Below are 17,622 nucleotides of genomic sequence, written 5' to 3'. Positions count from 1 at the left end.
CCTTCACCTTGGCACTTATGGCAGTCCCAAGACCCCTGTACAAGTAAGCCAGTAAGGCTGCACCCTACGCGTAGTCTCTGATCTCGGTAAATTTCAAAAGCGTCTCTCGGATAACAACGGGGGCTGCGCAGTTCGGGCGATGTCGGTGAAGGCGGTACATCTAAAGAAAAATAACAAATAAGCTCTCAGAGCAAACTGCAACTCTTTTTGGGTTGACACCTTCTTCACAACAACCCCATTTTCATCCCGTAAATCTTCATCCATTACCTTCCCAGCAAACTGCTTCATCAAGAAATCCATCCTAACTTTGGAAGTGAACTTATTGGATTTCATCTCCGCATCTATCTTGTCCATGGGTATGCCAAGACCTTTGTGGAGGAGTCTTTTTGTCTGTTCTAGGGTCAAATCAGTGTCCCCAGTCACTGCTTTGCCTCTGATCGGAACTCCTAAGAGTTGGGAAACATCATCCAACGTGATTGTCATCTCGCCCTACGGTTTATGAAATGTGTTAGTCTCTGGATGCCACCTTTCCACAAACGCAGAGACCAACACAGGATCATGATGCATGTACACACCTAAGACCAAAGCACATAAGCCGGTCCTTTAAAGCTCCACGTGAAAATTAGAACAGTCTGAACACTCTCCAACGATATCCCATTGTACCAACTTGTTTAGGTGCCCATGGCACTTCAACACCCCTCGCTCCGCCTAAAACAACAAAAACTCAGTATTAATGTATGCACAAGGTTTCGTAATACAAAATTTAAATACTAATAGACAATATATGATAATATTACCTGCCCCTCCGAAACAATGCGAGCCACGTGCACCGCATAGTCATACAATAGATGTGGCACACGAGGGCCATCTCCATAAACACCCCTCTGGAACTCCAAGTCATTGTTGGACTTTCTCACAATATTCACTGGATGTACAGGTACAGGGACTTCAGGGACTTCCTCGTCATCCTCCTCCTCCTCCTCCGCGTCATTCTCCTCTTCTACATCATCAACACCCTCTTCGTCATCTTCTTCACTATCAGCATGACTTACAACTACACTCTTCCCACGATCCATATTTATGTCATCGTCATCTACATCTACTTCTAAATCTAAATCTACATCTACATCTACATCACTCAGAACTGTCTCCTTTCTTCTCTTTTGATTTCCTAACTCTACACCACTTACAACATTATTGGGACCATCCGCTTTCCTATCCCCTTTACGAATTGATGTCGAGGTGGTTGTTCCCCTTCCTCTCTTTTTCTCAGGCGGGTCATCGCGACCTGAAGTACTACTCCCCCCACCTAACAACTTCTTAGCACCCGTGAAAACACTTTTTGCTACATTCTTCACATTCACATTCTTTGTTCGAGGCATTGCTACAAAATAAATAGGAGTTTAAAATAAGACATTCAACTAATTCAAATTGTTTATTAACAAGCAAATGCACAATTTCTAATACTAAGACATTCAACTTGTAAGTGTTTATTAACTTTGGAGTTCACTAACTAAAGTCTAAAACATGCATATCCATAACGCATTCAACTAATTCAAATTGAAAACAATCAAAACATATAGTAAGCTCAGGGACCTTAGAAAAAGCTGAGACGTCCAATTATAAAGCTTTCGAGAAAAAATATGGGCCCTTACAAAAATATGAGATCTTAATGTGTAAATTGATTGATTCTGTGTGCCAGACTATAGTCTTGTTATATCAAAAACCCCAGATGCACAAATTTGTAAGATTCAAATACACACAACAAGAAACAAATCCATAGAAGAAACAAAACAAGATGTTTTCATTCATTTCAATTCCACATCACCTAAGTCCTAAACAACAACACTACCACTACTACTTACTATATTAAACTCTTCTTTCACATTTAGAAATCTAAAAACATAAACCAAATATTCCAATCTTTACTCCACTGTACCATTTCCAAATTTCTCGCCTTAGCACAAGCTGTCAATACATTAATCAAAGTAACCTCATTAGGCTTTACACTCTCATATTCCATCCTTTGAAACAACTCAACTGCTTCACTAGCAGGACCCCATTGTGCATAAGCACCAATCATAGTTGCCTAAGAAACCACAGTTTTCTCAACCATTTTATCAAAAAGTGTACTAGCCGAAACCAAACTCCCACAATTAGAATACATATACATTAATGTATTATGTATATAAAAATCCAAAAACAAGCCAAATTTCACACAATGAGAATGGAATTGTTTCCCTACACTCAAATTCCCACAAGATGATTTAAACAATGATGGGAATGTGGAAACAGACCGTTTTGGATCATTTCTTTATAAAAAGCAATGGCTTCTTGATGTAAGGTTTTATTTATGTAAGGTTTTATTGTGTTTTGCCAAGATGATTCTTTGAGCAAAACCAAATATTCCAGACACTGAATATGCACAGAACAACTACATAATTATAATCATATGAAGCAGAAACAAATAGCTCAAAACATATAACAAAATGGGTGTCTAGAATTCAAAAGAATTGAATCAAACATAACATTATAAAAAAAAAATAATAATAAAAAAAAAAAAAAAAATAGAAAGATAGAACAGTTACCTGAAACAGAGCTATATAAGTAGTATAGTTTCAAAGACACCAACAACTTAAAAACCAAAAATGGATGTTGAAATCCGTCTATAAATGTCTGTACTCGTTTCTTTCCTTTCTCTGTGCTTGAGTGCTTAGGCAGTTGAGACTTTGTTTTTTGTCTAAACAAGAAAGATTATTAAGAGAGTTTAATTAAGACTTAAGAGAGTGTTTGAAGAGAAGGGATTGAGAGTTTGCTTCTTGTGAGTTTTTGGGTATTTGGGATCGAGTGTTTGCGAGAGCAGAAATCGCGAAATCGAGGGTTTAAAGGACGAAGTGTGGTTGCCGGTTTCTCGGTTTCTTGGATATTTGGTTGGGGGGTGTATGATTTGAGGTTGCGCCTAACACAATGAGCAGACCCCGGCCCAACTCGGGATCTGCCCAACACAATATGGGTCCGGCAGTAAAAAGAGTTGTTGGGGTTTTTTTCTCTTTTTTTTTAAAGTGATTTTGTTAATTGCTTCTTTTTCGAGTGTCATTTTTTTTCTCTCAATAAACCCACAAATTTATTCAAGAACTGAGCCAAGTGTTAATTGGGCAGATTTCTCAATTCGTGTTGTTTATTACTTTTTACTCAAAAACACGTGAGGAGAGCACGTTCTTTTTGCACAAAGCTACCAACACTTGCTTTAACCAAAGCCCAAAGTCCAACCTTATTTCCTAAGCAAAGCCGAACAAACAACATTAATAATTAACACAAAGACTTGTTCTGAGAGTTGGATAGATAGATAGATAGATAAATAGATAGGAGCTGAATCAGTGTATAGAGAGCAGCCAGATCCTTCAATCCCTGGACCAACATGAGCTCCCCACTCTTTTCCGGAGTAAGATCTTGGTTGTTTTTATTTTATTTTTGTGGCATACCCACATTGTCATAATTATTATTAAAATTAACTCGCGCAGGGTAGTACCTACTTTTCTGGGTTTACGAGGTTAAGCAAGGGACTTGCTGTTGTAATCATTGGTGGTTCTGTTTTACTTCAGATTTTCCCTCCTGCTGTTTCTTATCTCACACTTATTCCTGCTAGGTATGTTTTTTTTCTTAGATATATTGTTCCATGACATCTTTATATAAAATACATTGAGAGGTGGGGAAGTAAGAATGGCTAATAGGGAGTAGGATCATTAGAGGAACAAAACCGTATGTCCTCCAATAATGTAAGATCTTGTAATATAGACTTTTGAATACCCAAGAAAATTACAGTTCAATCTCTCCCCTGTCAAAGAATGTGACCAAAACTTATACAACCAAAAAATAGGAGGAAAGAGGAAAAGGACCTGGTGAGGAAAGATAATTTTACTTGGAAGTAAGCACTGTACCTTTTTTTTTTTTTGTACTTGATCCATAGAAGGAAGTACTGCTTCTGCCCAATTAAACCTTGTAGGTCAGATTACAAGCAACTTCATGGGTATGTAGGCTCTTGCGTTCGGCCACCACATTTCACTGTGGAGTGGCAACATTAGAGTTAGAGCTATGATGAGTACTGCTATGTCCAGTAAAGAAGGTTTGAGACAGTTAAAATACTTCAGCAGTAGTTGATATGAAATTCGCCGCTGGTTCTAGAAGGATCCCAAATATCATTTTGTAGCAATCAATGAAAGGGATTACTAAAACCATTATCAAAACTGGTTCGCAATGGAAAAGGGGTAATGGTGCATAAAGAAGCAATGGTGGATCAGATAAGTTAGAAAGTAGGCAATGGGTCCAAAATACTATTCTGGGATGATAAATGGTGCACTGATAGGCCATTAAAAATGTTATGTGCTGATTTGTACAACAATGCTTGCAATAAGAAAGGAACAGTTCTTCAGCATACTGATTGGAGAGATGGCAAGCTATTCAGGTTAACTTCTTTCGGGAAATTTTGGAAACCCAAGAATTGTAGATAGTGTTGTTGTTCGAAAGTGGATTGGTGGTGACAAGTCTTTTACTGCTGGATCAATGTAGGAGCTATTAGAAGCCAAGAGAATTGCGGATCTTCAAATAACTTCATTTAATACCCCTCATAAGAAGGTGTGGTATTCCAAAGTCCTATCTACAGTATGTTTTTTCATGTGGACATTGGTTTTGGGGAGAACATTGACAGTTGAAATTCGGAAAAAAATATAGTACGGTTTTGGTTAATAGTTGTGCTCTTTGTCTTCTGGAGGGCGAGACATTTAGCATTTTTTTTTATTGACTAGCCAGTTTCGTGGGGTGTTTGGAGATTGTTCCTTGATTCACTCAGATCTAATTAGATGATGTCAGGTTTGCAGTAATTTATTGCCTTGCCAATTGGAAGTATGAATTTTTTTTGCTAATATAACTGCAAATCAGAAGAATTTCGGAACTATCTTCGGAATGAGGATATGACTCCTGGAGATGGTTTCGAATTTCTTTGGAGGTTTTCAAGAACCTGAATGTATTTACTATAACTTTTCTCCATTGAAAAATTCTTTACTAGGGCATCCTCTGGAGGTCATGTATCAGTTTTGTTAGTGGTGTATCTGAAAAGTGCTTCGCTTTGCTCTTTCCAGTGAGATATATTTCTGTGAGTTCTGTCCATTGCCGGTAATTAGAAACCTTTCCCATTTGACAGTAGTCATACCAGTAGAAAAAAACATTAGGGTTCTCAAACCCGATGTGTAGGGAACTACTTCTTCACATTCTCTACCATCTTAAAGATTATAATGGACAAACAAGAATTGCTAGATGTCAGCTAATCAAAATGCCTATCTTTTCTTTTCTTTTTCTATGCGAATGTAATGGAGGATATCTAATCCTTATGTATCTATCTTTAGTTATATTAATACAATTATACTTTACCGATAAAAAAAAATGTCTCTCCCGTGCTTTACGCATTTTGACTGTTGTAGGTTCAATATTCTTGTGCTATAATAGAGAGAGCAATAAAGAAACCAACAAGAAGAGAGAGAGAGAGAGATGTGTAGGGAACTACTTCTTCACATTCTCTACCATCTTAAAGATTATAATGGACTAACAAGAATTGCTAGATGTCAGCTAATCAAAATGCCTATCTTTTCTTTTCTTTTTCTATGCGTATGTAATGGAGGATATCTCATCCTTATGTATCTATCTTTAGTTATATTAATAAAATTATACTTTACCGATCAAAAAAAAATGAGAGAGAGAGAGAGAGAGAGAGAGAGAGAGCTAAATCAGTCTCTAACCCTAGCACTTACTTTATAATCAATTTAAAGAGAGGCAAATAGTAAAATAGCCTTTGGTAGTTACCAAGGGCGGATGCAGGAATTAAAATCAGGGTGGGCTGTACGAAGCATGGTGCAAACTCTTTGTTTATATTTTTGCATATATAGCTGTTAGAGCCTAAAGGGCATCTCCGGAGGGGATTTAGGGGGGCCACTGGCCCAGCTTGCCCCAAGGTATATCTTAGTAATGGGAAATGTGAACTTGGGAGAGTCATAGTGTGAGCAAAACTATGGTTACAGTGACCTTGGGAGGTCTGTTGGAATCCACAAGACTGCAGGGTCAATGCACTACAAAAAGAACTTCAAAGTCACAGTGGATGTATGTCTTAATAATGGGAGATGTTTTATGATGATAGTTGTGTATGGAAGTGGTGGGCTCAAGGAGAGGAAGAGTAATGTTTATAGACTGGTCTTGTAGAATCCAGTCACTGTGGATACTTCTGGGAGACTTTAACTCAATAATGAACTCACAAGAGAGGATGGGAGGGGACATGTATTCAGCCACATCACTTTGCAGAAATGTTACAGTGTATTACTATGTCCAACCTGACTGATCTCAGGTACAAAGGGAACCATTTAACATGGACTAATGAGCAAGAAGGCAGAATTTGTAGCAAGCTAGACAGGGGTTTGGTAAATGCAGAATTGATACAAGCATACTCTGAATATGAAGCTGAGTTCATGGACCCTGGGGCTACATCATACCACTCACCAATGGCTGTCTACTCAATGGTGCAAAAGAATCAGAAAAATAGAGCTTATAGTTTCTTTAACTTCTGAACTTGGCGGTGGATTTATGGTGGCTGCCTTTATCCAAAAATAAGAAAAAATAAATAAAAATTATGGTGTCTGTTGCAAAAGCTTGGGAAATTCCTATAGTGGGAAATCTGAGAGGTTAAAGAGGCCTTGATAAATGGAATAAGAACAAATTTGGAAGGGTGAATGAAAGGTAAAAGCTAGAATGATTGGTCAAAACAAACACCAAATTTCAGTTACCCCCTTTCAATCCAATTTTTAAGTATAATCACAAACTTTCTTCAAGTTTCTGGTTTCTGCAGGAAGCAATTTCCTTGAAATGACAAAACAAATAATAAATTTTCCTTTTAAACCATTCCATATGATCCATCACCTTTTTCAGTGCTGGATGAAACCTCACTTATATGTAGTGTTGTAGCTCTCTTCTAGGGCAGGTAATCGAGTCGGGTTCACCCGATATCCGGCGCAATCGAATCTAAAAATGTCGGGCTTGGTTATCGAAAAGTAGCTGAAGACATAATCGGGTTAGGAAATAGTGGAGGTGATCCGATTGGGCATCGGATCGGGTTTGGATAATACTTGTTACACATGATCCCTTTTCCACATGCCTAAGAGTGTTGTCGCTAAATTGGAGGCTATTATTAGAAATTTTCTTTGGGATGACAGTGAGGAGAGGCATAAGTTTCATTTGGTTAGTTGGGAGAAGGTGTGTCATTCCAGACAGGAAGATGGTTTAGGTATTAGAAGTTTACGAGAGTTTAATCTTGCTTTGCTAGGTAAATGGCTTTGGAGGTTCGGGGAGGAAAGGGAGAGCCTTTGGAGGAAAGTTATTGTGTCTAGGTTTGGAGAACATGGTTTGGGGTGGAAGAGTGGTCATGTGGCCATACCTTATGGTTGTGGTATTTGGAAAGGCGTTCAGAGAGTGGGAGAGGCGTTCTACAAACATATTAGATTTGCTTTAGGCAAAGGTGATAGCATCCGTTTTTGGGAGGATATATGGCTAGACGAGAGGCCTCTGTCACACGTTTTCCCTAGATTATATGTCGTTTTTTACTTAAGGATGCCAGTTCGATCATTCAAGAGGGGACACAATGGTTTTATTGCTTGGGACCTGGGTATTCATATTGCTCTCTCTGATAGGGATATAGTGAGTGTGGCTGCTCTCACGATGATGTTAGACTCTATTCCTGCCGGGAGACCGGACAGAGATAAGAGGCTTTGGTTTATTGACAAGAAAGGGAGATTTTCTTCTAGATCTTTTTACTTTAAGCTTCGTTCACTAATCTCCTGTTATGATCTTAATGCCCTTCCTAAATTTCCTAGTCATATTATCTGGGGTTCTAAAGTTCCGTCAAAAGTTGCCTTTTTTGTTTGGTGTGCATCTCTTGGTAAAATCTTGACTATTGACAATTTTAGAAAAAGACGTGTCAAAGAAGTTCTTGTCAACTTTTGTCCGTTGTGTTTAAGGGATGGGGAGTCTGTGAATCATATTCTTTTGCTTTGTCCTTTTTCATGACGGGTTTGGTGTCATTTTATTCTAGAGTCAGTGGTTTCTCGGGTTTGTCCGGTTTCGGTGATGATGTTATTAGCCTCATTGGACTTGAGAGTCCACTATGAGAAGGGGAGACGACTCTGGAGCATGTTGCCTTTTGCGATTCTGTGGGGCATTTGGTTGGAGAGGAATCAGAGACACTTTGAGGGAGCAACAACGCCTATGGAGAAAGTTGTGCTTGCAATCAAAGCTCTTTTATGTTTCTGGTCAAAGGTGCATATTGAGACACGAGACATACCTTTTGAGGCGTTTGTATTTCGATGGGAGTCCATAATGAGATGATCGGGATAAGAAACTTGTCACTTTATGTTTTTTCATTTCTTTTCTTTTATATAATGGAGGATTTCTCATCCTTATGTATTTATCTTTAATTATATTAATAAAATTATACTTTACCGATAAAAAAAAAACAATTTAAGATAGTGGTAAGGTTAGTATTGTAAAATTTGAACTTGAACACCTCTTTGAGATCTGTAGAGTGACGTGTCTTGAGATCTATAGAGTTGTTCTCACTTCTTTGAAGCCCTTATTTAGGCGATTTATGGTTGTTAGTTGGAATTTCTTAACATCTCTTTTCTTGATCTGAAAATCAACAATGAAATCCAGCAGTATTTCCACTTCTAAATCACATACTTATCTTTGAAGAAAAATCTCTGCTTTTATATTCTTCTTCATTTTCTCTATTTTCCCATATAGATCTAATGAAGATATGCAAAGGAAATTGCTTCCAAACTTTCTCTTTGTTGAAATTGTACATTTATATTGCTATACACTTTTGGTTTTTGTGATTTAATAACAAAATTTTAGGGATTTTGTGGAGATGAAAGACAGATATTGGTTTCAGTTTTGATTCGGTATGGAATATGTGAACTGGGTCGGGTTTGATTTTGGATTCAGATGTGCAAAAATCATTCTGGTTCGGAATTGGCTATACCTCAACCCGTGGCTTGAATGTCTTAGTCTCTTCATTCCTTTGATTTTTGACAACAAATTCAAACTGTTCCAGGTGGACATCTCTTTAGATGTTGTCAGAGTTCTAAGGGACACCCTAAGTCTTTTAGGATGTTTCTATTATGTATACCCTTTTCTGTTTTCTTATAAATAGATGTGTCAGAGAAGACCAAAACTAATTAAGGCTGTATAGTCTTTTCTCCTCTTTCTCCTGATTATTTTATTATTAATATTTATTAATTTAATTTTTCTCTTTTATATTCAATAGCCTAATTATAATTTTACTATAGCTAACCAGGTTGGAATTGTAAAAGACGCTATTGCGTTGCTTGCAGTACGTTGTGAACTTGTGATCATAGTTCATGATTTCAAACGGAATATCGGAATTCCGTTGAATATTTTATTTCGGTTTTTCGAAAAAACAAAACAGAATCGGAACGATATGTTTTGATATGTAGAGAGTGGCAATTTTGGTAAATATTTGGAAAACTGACGAAAATACTCTGAAATTTCATTAAACCCGAACTAATGTAGATTGAAGTGGCGGAAGCAACACTTAATCAAAATTTACACTTTATAAAACCCTAAGAGTCTCACATTTATTGATAATCACTTAATAGTTCATAAACACAAACACAACTAAACAACTCTAAGGAACCTTAACTATAAGCCCTTTATTTATATTAAACCTAGAAACAATAAACCAATAGTAACACGACATGTGTCAACAACCAAAATAGAATAACTAAACTAGTGGGCTCTCGACTTGGACTTGAGTTATAGGCGCACGCCTATAATATATGGAGACATAGGTGTGTCTTCAAAACAACAAACTCATGTTCTACATCACAAACTTTCCGGCGAAAATGGGATTACCACCACCGAAACAAAGATTCTCTACACCAACAACCACCTGATTTAACGAATTCTAACTGAAACCCTAGCTTTATGAACTTGTAAAAAACTAATAATGAAGAAGAAGATAATTGATGGAAAAGAGATCCAAAATAACATATTCCCCATTGAAATCATCCAATGATCCCACAAATATACATGTCATACTTATCACATAGCTCATGACATGCAAACTAATAGGACAGTACTCAAGTTGACAACCCACACCACTGATCCCAAGCCTAGTTGCCAGTAGGTTGCTTTCTCTGTTGCACAGGTACTTCATATTTTGTGTCGTGTTGGCGTGGCGGGCACCGACACACGACTCATATTCGACATCGACACTTTGAAATAAAGAGGTGGAGGAAAATGTAACTTCAATAAGATATGACTCAAATAAACATAAAATATTATAATTGAAATCCTGTGACTATTAACTCTTACATAAATTTTCTACAACCTTCTTGTCACATAACTTTTTCAACAAAAAATATTAAAATTCGATCATATATTAGCCGTTTCCCCGAATCTGATTGTTTAGACCATGCCGTGTCCGAATCTCCATACCAGTGTCTAAATCCAACACGGCAACACTCATACCCGTAGCCATGCAACACAGTTTACTCTGATGTTGGGAAAATTTAACAACTGCAAGTACATTAAGTACAGCCATGGACGAGAGAATCATTCCTCTAGAGCCCATATGTTATGCTACAAGTGGAACAGAGGTAGAGGCTGTTACTGGAACGGATGGAAGCAATAAAATGACGTAAATGTACAATAGGAGGTAGGTTCACTATTCCAACTTTTTTTTTTATCGGTAAAATGTGATGTGTGTGTGTATATATATATATATAATCATAAAGTCAAACTTCGTAGGATGAGATATCCCACTCATATACAACAAAAGGAAAAACAAATACAAAAGCGATACTAGAAAAAGTTACAACTGTGAGAGAAAACTAAAGCAAAAGGATGCAATCATGCATGGCCAAGCAAGGAACCCCATATGAACATAAAGTCCCCGAACGATGTATCTGTCCACTCCTCCCAAGACTTCGACCATATAAAGACGAATCCCTTGGTTGCTACAATCACCTGTGCCACTATTCCAACTTCATAGGTCTGGCTTGTCCTGCAACCTCAACCTTCAAAGTATTTCATTTTTACATTGGAGCAGCAGTTATGCCCCATAAGTTTTTCTTAAAGAAGTCTTATTCGTCCATGTTTTCCCTTTCACAGTAGGAATTAGCAAACCACCTGTTATTAAATTATAAAATACATCCAGTTCCGATCCGAATTATAATTGGATTAGTCGGACATTGGAATTTCGGAAATCGGAGCTTGAAAATTGTTTCCAAATTCAGAAAATTTTTGGATTGGATTTTGGAAGAATCAGAAGTTCGGAATAAAGTGGCACCCTACTCCTATTCTGTGTGCTTGGCTCAACTAGCTACTGGGAGGTTCAAACTTAATGCTGATGGGTCTGTGGGACAAAGGCCACTCAGGCATTGGTGGAGTTATTAGGGATAGGATGGGAGTGTGTGTGTGTGTGTGTGCTGGCTTACACTAGATACAACTCTAATGTATTAGTGATTTATCAAGAACTCCTAGGCATTATGGAGGGACTTCATGTTTGCAAACTGAAGTAGTACGAAGGGGTTTCTGTACAAGCTATCAAAAGAGTGGAGAAACCCCCCTGATTCTACATGAATGTGTTAGAAGCAATATTTCAATTGATTTCTTCATTTGAATATATTGAGTTTAAACATGTATATAGGGAGACTAAAAAGGCTGCGGATTAAACCTCCCTGCACTTGAGTGGTTGTAATAGTACTAGCCATATGATGATGGTCTATTATCCTTAAAATTGAGTAATATTGTGTTGGAGGATAGACTGGATACTATATATCAGAGGTTTATTAACAACCGAAAGCTAAAGATGCTGTAATCCTACTTAAAGTTCAAAAAAAAAAAAAAATTGGAAGGTTGGTTCCACGAGAAACTTTGCAGATTGGGAAGTGAATTCCATTTGGTAGTGGTTGGTGCTGGCAATGGGAGTTTGAACCTCCCTTGATTTATTCTGCAGTAAGGAAACTGTGTCAAGTCAAGAGAGGGATTGGATCAAGTTGCACTACGCCCCCTAATATTTTGGAAGATTTGTTCCTTTAGAAACTTCGGTGATTTGGAAGTGGATTCTATTCGATTGTGATCGGTGGCTGCTAATACTATCCCGTTTACTTAAGATGTCTTACTTCATCTTAAGATGTAGAACTTGGGCCTGAAAAAGGATAACTCTAGATATATTACTTCATTCTTAACCATCTATTGGGTTCCGACAACCATCTTTTGGGGTCATGTCCGCTTTTAAATAGCTTTCTTTACCTGGACATTCCAAAAATGAAAGATTATTTTTTTCCTATGTACAAAGCCAATGATGCTGCTACAGTTTCTACATCTGCGATATTACTTGGAGCATGTGTTCAGTTATCTGAAGGTTTGGTTGTTGCTGGTCCAGTAACCAAATTTGATATGGAACAAGAGACTCATTATGCTTTTTGCTTCACTTGAGCTCTTCTCTTCGCAGTTATGAAGCATGGACTCTGACATGGTACGACCCGACACAGACACGCGGATACAGCAATTTTTAGAAAATAAGGATACAGATAGATGGACACCTTTAAAAAAAAATCTGAATACATGTATAGAATTGAAAATTAACATTTCAGAAAATAGGAACGAGCTAGGTTACATGGACACACCATATTTTGAAAAAAATCCGTGTCGGACACATATTGCATGTAATTTACCTCGAATTTTGATATTTTGCCGTGTCCGACAATTCGTATCCGTGTCCGATACGGCGTGTCAATGTAACCTAGGGAACGAGGAAGAAGTTCAGGAAAATGAGTAATGAGAGAGAACAGAGATAGATTGAAGACTTACCAAGCTGAGAGATGGAGACGTGCTGCTGGTGTTTGGTGATTGAGGACAGTAAGTCAGGAATGAGGAGATGAAGAATTGGAAGAGAGTGGAGATGAACAGGAGAGCTGCTTTGTGTTGTAAACACTTTGTTTGCACGAGTGAATAATACCCTTAATGGGTCCTATTCTGTTTTAATCTTTTATTGTATATATCTCTTAAAACAAACATGCTCATGTCACGGGTGTATCCCAAACGTCTCCCCAGTGTGTCCAAAATTATAAAATGTATTAAATAAATTGGATACTCCAAATGGAGTACCTGACACATGTCCAAGGCGTATCCGTGTCGGATACAGATTCTTTGCGTTTGCTCAGTATCTGTGGTTCATAGCTTGACAGTGTAGAAAGGTCCTTGAACCCTTTCTGTATCCGTGGTTCATAATTTGACAGTGTAGAAAGATTCTTTGTCTCTACTGTCTAGATTTTGCATTTGGATAAAAATAGCTTTCTCTCACGTATACGTAGTTATGAACATATTGTTTTTGCTCATATCAGCAAATAATAACTTGTTTGTATGCGTGCAAAGATGCTCAGAGCCTCAGACACATTTAAGACAATATTTTTAGAATTATAGTAAAGATGTTTTACTATATCTTTAATCCCTACCATTTCATGTGCTATACTGCTTGAAAGTTAGTTTATTTGCAATTGATTGTGTAGGACAATTCCATTTGCTTGGAACCTCATAACAGCTGGATACATTGAGCAATCACTTATTGGGGTATGTATGTCTCGACTTATGAATATTGCAATTGTAGTCAGTTCTTTATATCTTTCAGCTGAAGTTTTGGTTATTATTATATGATTTCATTTATGATAGAACCCGATTGTTCATTTTTCTTTCCAGATGGTTACAAGCACACTTGGTCTTCTATTCATGGGAAGGCTGCTTGAACCCATATGGGGTTCTAGGGAATTCTTGAAGTTTATCCTTGTTGTCAACTTTCTTACTTCTGTTTGTGTTTTTGTCACTGCTATTGCCCTTTACTACATCACGATGCAGGAAACTTACCTGTAAGTCTTGTGCTCCATAAAATAGTTATTTGGCAGGTTTCATTGTTCTGATACCATTTCTTGTCTCGTGATTATAGGTAGTATTTGATACTAATGTTTTTCATTTTTCACAACATTTTCTAGATCTTCAAAAAGGCTTACTTAGTGTTACTGGATTTGTATGTTTGTTCATCAGTTATGTTTTAAAAACTGCATATCTGAGTTATGAAACTTTCAAGATCGGCTGACGAATAGACCCTTTAAGATTGGCTGAAGAATTACTTGATCTTGAAAGTTTTGACATGAACCACAAATATTACTTAATCTTTGGCTGAAATGGATCTACATGACGTGAAAATTTCACATTTGATCACTGATCTGACCATCGTTACACTGCATTATCACATGTCTGACAGAGTGACAGGAAGACCTAAAGCATAACAACTGGAATTGCAAAAAAAAAAAGAAAAAAGAAAGAAAGAAAAGTTCCACAATGCAGATGACCTGACAATATGAGGCAGGGAGCTCTCATCTTATCTCTTTAGAGGGTGTCCATTCGGGTCATCACTTCGTTAACTCCTTTGCAAAAATAATGTACTAAACTTTTCTCATATAAACTCAGATGGAGAAATGTTGAATTCGTTTTGCCAAAATAGAAATCGCTCTGATATGTGTCGCTATACTTTGATATATTGTTTAATACACTTTGGAAGATAACCTCTTATCGTTCTGATTTCCCCCCTTCTTTTTTGTTAGTTACATGCCTCTTTCTGGATTTTATGGAGTCCTTTTAGGATTCCTGGTGGGCATCAAGCAAATTTTACCAGATCAAGAATTTTCTATATTTCCTCAGTTAAAAATAAAAACAATGGTATGATGTATTGTGGCTTTTGTCAAACTTACTACCATTAAATCTGATTCTGTCAGATACATCATAAGAGAGTCCAATGCTTGACTTGGTTCTAATGTCTGTACAATGCAGTGGATGCCATCTCTCATGTTACTTTTGGCAATAGCCGTTAGCTTCTTTAGCACAGAAGCAGCGTCCAATCTTCCAACTTTAACATTTGGCACGTATATGAGTTGGATTTACCTACGGTATCTCCAGAGTAAACCAGAAACAGCGCTTAGGGGAGACCCAAGTGATGAGTTTGCTTTCTCTACATTCTTCCCCACTTTTTTGCGGTAATGTGCATCATATGATACTTATGTTTCATTATCGATCTCCTATCTTTACCAAGCCTCGATTTCTCATGGGTCATGCTTCTTTCCTTTGAAATTTTCAGACCACTTATTGATCCCGTTGCATCAGTATTTGATCGGCTGCTCTGTGGAAGATCCAGATTTTCTGATGACGCCAATGGGTATACCTTGGGTAGTGCTCCCTTACCTGGTTCTGACCCTGTTGAAGCATCCAGGAGGAGGCAAGTTTTTGAAGATTTATTACTATGTGGTATTCACAATATTGTTTAGTTAATGGCCATTTTCTTTTCTATTACGGGTCTCACCCCAAATCATCTTATCACTGGTTTTACCAAGTGAATACTCAGACACAACTGAAACAATTGTCTTTTTACTAGAAAACGAAACAAAACTTAATCCTGTTGAAGCATCCAGGAGGACGCAAGTTTTTTAAGATTTATTACTGGTATACACAATATTGTTTGATTAATGACTTAATGGCCATCTTCTGGTCTGTTCCGGGTCTCACCCCCAAAGAATCTTATCAGTGGTTTTACCAAGTGAATGCTTAGACACAACTGAAACAATTGTCTTTTTACTAGAAAAGAAACAAACCCCCAACACACAGACAGCCTCTGAACAGCATGTGAGCATGTCACGATCATAATCCGTAGCCACATAGGTCAGTAGTTCTATGCTGTGACCTTCATAGAGCTTCTTTGGCCCTGTGTTATTTTTACCTCTCCAGAATGATTATGTGGATCAATATAATAGTTTAAGCCTTAAATTACATACAGAGAGCAGCAGAGTACATAAATCAAGGCCAAACACAGTTGAAGTTAGAAGATTTAATGGTGGCTTTTGTAAATTGCAGGGAAAGGGGAGCACGGGCTCTGGAAGAAAGATTAGCGTCAGAGAAGTTGGTGCCAGGCTCAAACACAGAAGAACTGTCACATAGCGATGCAGCAGACAATGTTTGATTACTCGTGAACTTACCCCTGATAGACCTTTGTAATGTTTTTAGAGCACGGCAGTTTGCAGTTCCGGGAAGATTTTTTGTTCTTGTTTGGGGCGGGCCATGGTTTAAATATCTTTATGTAACATTATCAAATGTGTCGGTGTCCTACACTCCTACATATATGGAAAGAATCTATGGTTATCTGATTTCGTATATAGAAATACTTAAAAACGAAACTTTCTTGATGTTTGTCTGGCAATTTGATTTTGGGAAAACAAATATGTACGGTAAAGTTTCACAAATATCAACAGGACAATTTTTCTACAAAATCTGTACTGGAATTGTATTGCCACGTCAGTAGGTTAACTAATAACCACAAGGAAAAGGCAGTACACAATCTCAAATTGAAAAGAGATTTGCAATTCCGAATAAGTATGTGGTATATCTACAGGAATCGAAGTAAAGGAACTGGAACATGACATATTATGTATTGATTCTACTAATTAGGTTAATATTATAAAGTAAAGTTGAAATTTACGGAACATAATGACGTCTAGAATCTTTTCGAATTGCCTAAAAGATACAAGAAAGTTTGTTGAGTCTAGTTTCAATACTAAACTTGGCAATATTAAAAGACATAAAGCTAGATTTGTTCTAAAGATTTCACCAAAATGGAAGGTGTTAACTATGATATAAGTAATTATATGTATCCTAAAAGGACTCTATATAGAATCATCATGGTTAGGTGGCTCATTTTAATTTTGAGTTACACCAAATCTATGTAAAACCGCTTTTCTTAATAAAATTTATGTAAATATTGCAAACTTAATAGTCATATTATGAAATAAAACAAATTTCCCATAGTGATAGCTTATATCATTATTTCCTTCGGTTGCATATACTTGAAGGTCAATGGGAGTTAGTTTATAATTTCAGTGTTGTATGACTTTGACATTTACGCTAACCAACTGTAATTATGGTTTATTGTACAAAAGTAAGAATATTGAAGAAGCAAATTATGGAGTTGTCTCAAAAAACATATCTTGGTTTTTTATTTTTTATTTTTATTTTTTTATTTATATTAAATTGTTCAGCTAAACGTACTTTATATGAATATGTGACTATCTGCTCACATTTATGATGATTTATCACATAATCATGATTGAATGTTCAAACTCAGATCAAGCAAATTATATTGTTATTGCTTAGTTTGTGGTTTGCTTTGAGGCCACAATTTATGATTTCTAGGGTGTACTTTATTTTAGATCTTAGATTAGTTGTTAACATTACCCAAGATTTAGGTGTAAGACTGAATTTGGAGAAATTTTATGAATTGCATAAACATTGAGTGTCTATAGATGATATTAGTACCAACTTATGATAATTGATCAATGAACCATTCAGTTTATATCAAACACTATAATGAAATGTCGACAATATGAGTATTTGGTAAAACCCATGATGTTGTAATGGTTAATTGGATTGATATTTTATATTTATTTCATCGGACACCTAAAGAGCTCA

At 36.9% G+C, this 17,622-nt stretch overlaps 1 protein-coding gene across 1 annotated transcript; it reads left to right on the top strand.

Annotated features, from left to right (window-relative positions):
- The first annotated feature begins 3,204 nt into the window (after window positions 1-3,204).
- LOC147482060 (rhomboid protein-like protein) lies at window positions 3,205-16,343 on the top strand. Its single transcript, XM_086576391.1, has 8 exons — window positions 3,205-3,442; window positions 3,522-3,646; window positions 13,626-13,686; window positions 13,813-13,979; window positions 14,715-14,829; window positions 14,941-15,143; window positions 15,245-15,382; window positions 16,015-16,343. The coding sequence occupies exons 1-8, from the start codon at window positions 3,419-3,421 to the stop codon at window positions 16,118-16,120; spliced, it is 939 nt and encodes a 312-aa protein (XP_086432517.1). The 5' UTR covers window positions 3,205-3,418; the 3' UTR covers window positions 16,121-16,343.
- Window positions 16,344-17,622: the final 1,279 nt, after the last annotated feature.

Source organism: Coptis chinensis, chromosome 8, assembly GCF_015680905.1.
Source record: "Coptis chinensis isolate HL-2020 chromosome 8, ASM1568090v1, whole genome shotgun sequence".
NCBI lineage: Eukaryota > Viridiplantae > Streptophyta > Magnoliopsida > Ranunculales > Ranunculaceae > Coptis > Coptis chinensis.
The sequence above is the reverse complement of the archived record's forward strand: the minus strand, read 5'-3'. Positions and strand labels throughout refer to the sequence as shown.